Below are 6,110 nucleotides of genomic sequence, written 5' to 3'. Positions count from 1 at the left end.
ATACAACTTTACATATAAATGCATATGAATATATCATTTTGTAGCAAATACTGAATATTATGTTTAATTACACAATTGCAAATAAATGATAATGCAAAACACAGTTAAATGACAACTCTGAATGTAAACAATTTGTTAATCAATGCTAATGAAAACTGTTCACTAAAGTAAGTTGACCATACTACTATATAAAATACTATATAACCTTGAAAGTTAATTACAGGTAAATAAGAAAATATAAAGTTTGAAATGCAATTAGCAAAGTAAATGAAACTAAATAAAATATTTAAGTCAAAAACATTTAACCATAAACTAATTTGAAAAACCCTTAAATGTAAATACCTTATAATGCTGGCTACGGCTCTTGATGTTGTTTCTGGTGTTACTTATTCTGCATTGACAATATAGTTAAAAAGTACAATATATATAGTCAATAGGTGAACTGGTAAACTAGATAAAACCAGATAAAACAACTATTAAGTAAGGTAGTTTGTCCAATAGCCAGTGGTGAGTGAATATCAAAGAGCCCAAATAGAGTATTTTGGATTCATTGAACCATATAATACAAAATATGTTCAATATAGTAAGATCATTATACTATAGGGTAAAATAGATATAAACTAAGTACAAAGTTGGGAATAATATCAAATAGATAATATGTATATAAATGAACTTGTCCACATACTCCCCAGCTAAGTATTAATCTTCTCGATAATGCAAATATCTATATCCACATACTCCCTTTACTATCATAATAAGTAACACAAAAAATAAGTCACAAAAATAGGACACAAAAATTAGAGACAAAAATAAGACACACAAAAATAAGGCATAACTATGTACAACAAATGTCCTGAATAAATTTACTTAGAAAAAATAGAATTTGGAAGTCTATTTGGATTTGTATGTTTCCCTGCAGTTGCCCTAGTTGTTCGTCTTGGTATAAACATATCATCTGAACTGTCGGATTCACTGCTATTATCATCCACAGATTGTTGTATATTGCATTTAATGACATCACGACGATTCAAAGTTCTTGAAACACCAGCGCCATCATTAGGTTCTACAGAGACGGTGTTTTCTGACAAACGCACTACACGATAAACAGTTGAGCTCCAAGTGTCTTGTATCTTATTTCTTCCATGTACACCACGGTTTCTAATATACACCTTGTCACTGACACAAATTTCAGGATTGAAACGTTGTTCATCATGTTTATTCTTGCGGTATTCAGCACGATCTTTTGTCTGCTCCCCAGCTTTTTCGTAAGCATATCGTAAACGATTCTGATGCGCAATAATCCATTCGTCTAACGATTGATCAGTTTCATCAGTCTGATTTGTTCCCAGTAAAAAGTCAATTGGCAATTTAGGACTACGACCAAACAATAAATAATAAGGACTATAACCTGTTGTTGAGTTCTGTGACACATTGTATGAAAAGACAAGTTCCGGTAAATACTTTGGCCAATGTTTCTTCTTATCTGGCGTAAGTGATTTCAGAAGATTGTGTAGTGTTCTATTAAAGCGTTCACATTGTGCGTTTCCTTCAGGATGATAAGGTGTAGTTCGAGATCTACTAATTTGGTACAGTTTACAAAGCTGACAGATAACATCAGATTCAAAGTTCCGACCTTGATCGGAGTGTAGACGCTCTGGTACTCCATATACACAAAACCATTCAGTCAATAATACATTAGCAACAGTGTCTGCTTTCTGATCTTTCGTAGGTACTGCACGAGTAAACTTTGTAAAAATATCCGTCATAACTAATACATTTTCTTTTCCGTGTGCTGGTTCAAGAACAGTAAAATCAATTGCAAGTATTTGTAACGGCCTGCTAGCTATCAAATGGCCCATTGCTGGTCTTATGGCAGGTTGTGGCATCTTTGAAACAATGCAACGTTCACATGATTTACAATAATCCTTGATATGCCTAAACATTCCCGGCCAATAACACCTGATTCTAATACTACAGAAAGTGCGCTCAATTCCTTGATGCCCTAATTTATCATGACAGTTCTTCAATACTTTGTCCCGTAACACGGCTGGTAAAATTAATTGTTTCAATTGTCCCTGATTTGGATCAATGATTACCCTATAAACTAAACCATCTACAACTTCAATACGGTCCCACTGACGTAATAATGTTACTAACGGCCTATCAAATTTCCGTTGCTCCGATCTCAATGGTTTACGTTTAGTGTTCCATATTTCAATAAATTTACCGACCACTGTATCCCGTTCTTGTAAATCTTTAACTTCCTGTCTATCTAAAGTAGGTAATGTAACGAATGCTTCCTCTGTATAAACTGATTTCCTTGACACAGACTGTATATCTGATGCTAAGTCATTCGGTACAACAGTTCCTGCAGCAAATGTTTGAAGTAGATTTTTAACATCCTCAGATTTTGAAAGTTCAATTTTATCGTGCATACGTGATAACGCGTCGGCATTGTTATTATGTTTGGCTTGTCTATATTTTACCTCAAAATTAAAAACGGCTAATTTTGACAACCATCTCTGCTCATGTGCACTAAGTTTCGATGTTTGTAAATAACACAATGGATTATTGTCTGTAAACACTGTAAATTTTGATCCAAGTAAATAATCTCTAAATTTTTCTGTAATTGCCCAAGTTAAAGCTAGGAGTTCTAATTTTCTGGAACTATAATTATCCATATTGCGCTCATTTGGCCTTAAAGCACGACTGGCATACGCAACAACACGCAATTTTCCATCGATATATTGTGATAAAACAGCACCTAATCCTTGCATACTTGCATCAGTTTCTAAAATAAACGGTTCATCAAACTTCGCATAACTCAATATTGGAGCAGTAACTAAGTGTTCTTTCAGAGTATCGAAAGCAGTCTGACAATCAGTAGTCCATTCCTTACCAAATAATTTTCGTGGATGAGGTGTAAATTTTTGAGCCAATTTGTGTAAAGGTCCTGCAATTTTACTAAATCCCTGTGTAAATCGACGGTAATATCCTGCTAAACCCAAGAAAGACTTTAACTTCTTAACGGTTGTAGGTATTTCAAAATCTTGAACTGCACTGATTTTATCTGGATCTGTATGAATTCCTTCATCTGAAACAACGTGGCCCAAATAGCGAACTTCTCGTTTAAAAAAATGACATTTGGAAGGCTTCAGTTTTAAACCATGTTCTCGTAATCTCTTGAAAACAACTTCTAAACGTTTCAAATGTTCTTCAATATTTGCAGAATACACAATAATATCATCTAGAAAGACTAACAAAATGTTAAAAATCTCATCTCGAAAACATTGTTGCATCAAACGTTGAAATGTTGCAGGTGCATTGCATAATCCGAATGGCATTCGTAGATATTCGTAAAGTCCAAACGGTGTTGTAAAAGCAGTTTTCTCTATATCATCTTCATGCATCGCCACGACATTGTAACCACTCGTTAAATCCATTGTTGAAAACAGTTTAGCTCCACTCAAAGCATCAAAGGATTCCTCAACACGAGGTAATGGATAAGCATCTTTGTAAGACTTCTGGTTCATTTTTCTGAAGTCCACGCACATGCGCAGAGAATTGTCTTTCTTTCTCACTAGAACAATAGGTGAAGCGTAAGGACTTGTGCTTTCACGAATAATCTTGTTTTCAACTAGCTTCTGTATATGTTGCTTGACCTCTTCATACTGGTTAGGCGGAATTCGTCTATACGGTTGAACAATCGGTTCATCATCTACTGTGCGAATTTTATGTTTTACTGTCTTTGTATATCCAACATCAGTATCACTTTTCGAAAAAATGTCACTATAGTTATAAAATAATGTTTTTATTTGATCTCTCTGCTTGCTTGTTGTTGACAAATGGCTAATATCTACAGGCATTTCAAAATCTTCTATCTTTGACAAATTCAAATCAGTTTCTGCACAATAAGCAATATCATGAATATAAATTTCCTCTGTATGTCCAGTTCGTATAAATTCAACATGTCCTTGATCATGGTTTTCTACATCACCTTTCAATAAAATACCAATTCTAGTTCTTGGAGCAAGCCATATATCATCATCTCCAATATTAGCAACTCTAAAAGTTAATCGTCCATTTCGAACAGTAACAAACGTATGTACAACAATAAAAGTAGAAGGCAAGTGTCCACTAGTGTGTAAAGGTTCAACAACAGCATCATACAATCTCGGTAAATTCGGCCCAGTTCCATTTAAAATAATCACAGAATTTGCAGGAATACGAACTGGTGAATTAGAACAAAGTTTAACAAATCCAATAGTATTACAATGTTCATTTTTGTCACAAGCTTTAAAAAGTTCTCTAAGTTTAAAATTTTCGGCTATTTCGATAACTTGTTCTGAATACTGGTTCCCATAATCTTCTTGCAAAAGTTTCTTACATAAGCTAATAACGTTCATTCCCAAAAGTCCAGGGACATTTTCTTTTCTTATACGGGTATAACTGTCAATAGGATCCTTCACAATCAAAACACCTCTGTTTGGCAAACGTTGGCCCATAATGTCAATATCAACTTCAACATATCCTATATACGGTATACAAGTTCCATTTGCACCTTTCAGATTAAACGTAATATCAGTTTGTAGATCAGTACACCTCCTTAGAAAACGGTTATAAAACGACTCTGTAACTGTTGTAACAGTTGATCCAGTATCTACTAGACAGTTAACTTTAAATCCTGCAACGTAAGCACTAACGGTTGGACATTTACCCACTAAACGGTCAGCTTGAATTGAGTCCATATGGTTATCATCTACAATGGGACTCTTCACAGTAGATTCTACCCGTTTCCCGACTTCTTGGAATTCACAACTGGACAGTCTGCAATCTTGTGACCTGGCTCATTGCATCTAAAACATAACAAAGTACGTCGTTGTGGCTCAAACCTATTGTATCTACTGTTATAACTTGTTGGTTGTTGCTTTGTATTAACGATCTTTGTTAATGTTTCAATCTGTTCACTTTGTTTTTGGACAATACCCAATAACTGATTGAATTTATCGGATTGTTCACTACTACTGTCAGTTTTATCCTTACTAGCGCAAACATCAGTTGTAGGTTCTTCTGGTACAGTATCGGTTGTTTCACTTTTCGTCTTTGTGTTGTATCTTTTATCTTTATATTCTTCCTCCTCGGACCACATAATAGCTTCTTCACGTAAATCCAAAAATGGTATATGAGATTGTGCACGAACTATTTGTTTCAGATGTTTTCTTAAGTAACTGTCTTGTACATTTTGTGAAAATTGGTCGCACAATGTTTTCTCTTTATTAGGCATCCAAGTTGAATCTTTATTTGTAATTTTACTCATTAAATCCATTAACACATACGAATATTCCCTAAGTGATTCATTTGGCTTTTGCACACGATCTAAAAAATTCTTCTGTAGTTTAGTAATATTATCCTTTACACCAAAGGCATCTTGTAAAATTTCTAAAATTTGATCTGGACTTTGTCGAACTAGATGAGAACGGTATTTCACTTCATCTTTAGCAGAACCTTCAAGTTGTAAATATATAAAATCCGCTCGTTCTTGACGGGACATCTCACGTGCATGTAACACAGTATTAACATCTTCAATCCAATCTTCAACTTGAAAATTATACCCAGTAAACTTTGGAACTTTTCTATCTTTCTGCACATATACAACATTCTTTTCGTTAGATGGTGGTCTTTTTACTTCATTTTCAACACTAGGTTTCCAAGATAGTTCTTTAATTCTATTCTGCAATTCAGTCACTTGCTTTTGTAAAGACTTACAAGTAGGATTACTTGCCATTATGAACTTTCAAAACTATTGAAAATTACCACAAAAATATATACAAAAATTGCAAAAATACACAATATATAACTCCACTCTATATTCACAAAAAGTGAATCAATGCATAATTATAATCCAGCATGAATAATACACATAATCCAAAATGAATAAATCACATAATCCAGATTGAAAAAATACTAAACATATTTCATCATATGTCACCATGTCTCACAATATCACATATATTCCAAAAACACATATATTCCAAATACAGAAAACAGTTACTTCATTGGTAAACGGTTTCGGCACTGTTATACATCTCCGTCAATGTTCGTCTTCAATC

General features: G+C 33.9%; 1 protein-coding gene across 1 annotated transcript; it reads right to left on the bottom strand.

Annotated features, from left to right (window-relative positions):
• Nucleotides 1–4,425: 4,425 nt before the first annotated feature.
• On the bottom strand, nucleotides 4,426–5,785 carry LOC139491693 (uncharacterized). The gene has a single exon (XM_071279506.1). The coding sequence runs from the start codon at nucleotides 5,783–5,785 to the stop codon at nucleotides 4,787–4,789; it is 999 nt and encodes a 332-aa protein (XP_071135607.1). The 3' UTR covers nucleotides 4,426–4,786.
• Between the last annotated feature and the right edge of the window lie 325 nt (nucleotides 5,786–6,110).

The sequence above is a fragment of the Mytilus edulis genome, chromosome 10, assembly GCF_963676685.1.
Source record: "Mytilus edulis chromosome 10, xbMytEdul2.2, whole genome shotgun sequence".
NCBI classification, from domain to species: Eukaryota; Metazoa; Mollusca; class Bivalvia; order Mytilida; family Mytilidae; genus Mytilus; species Mytilus edulis.
Note: the sequence above shows the minus strand (reverse complement) of the source record. Positions and strands in the feature narration are given on the sequence as shown.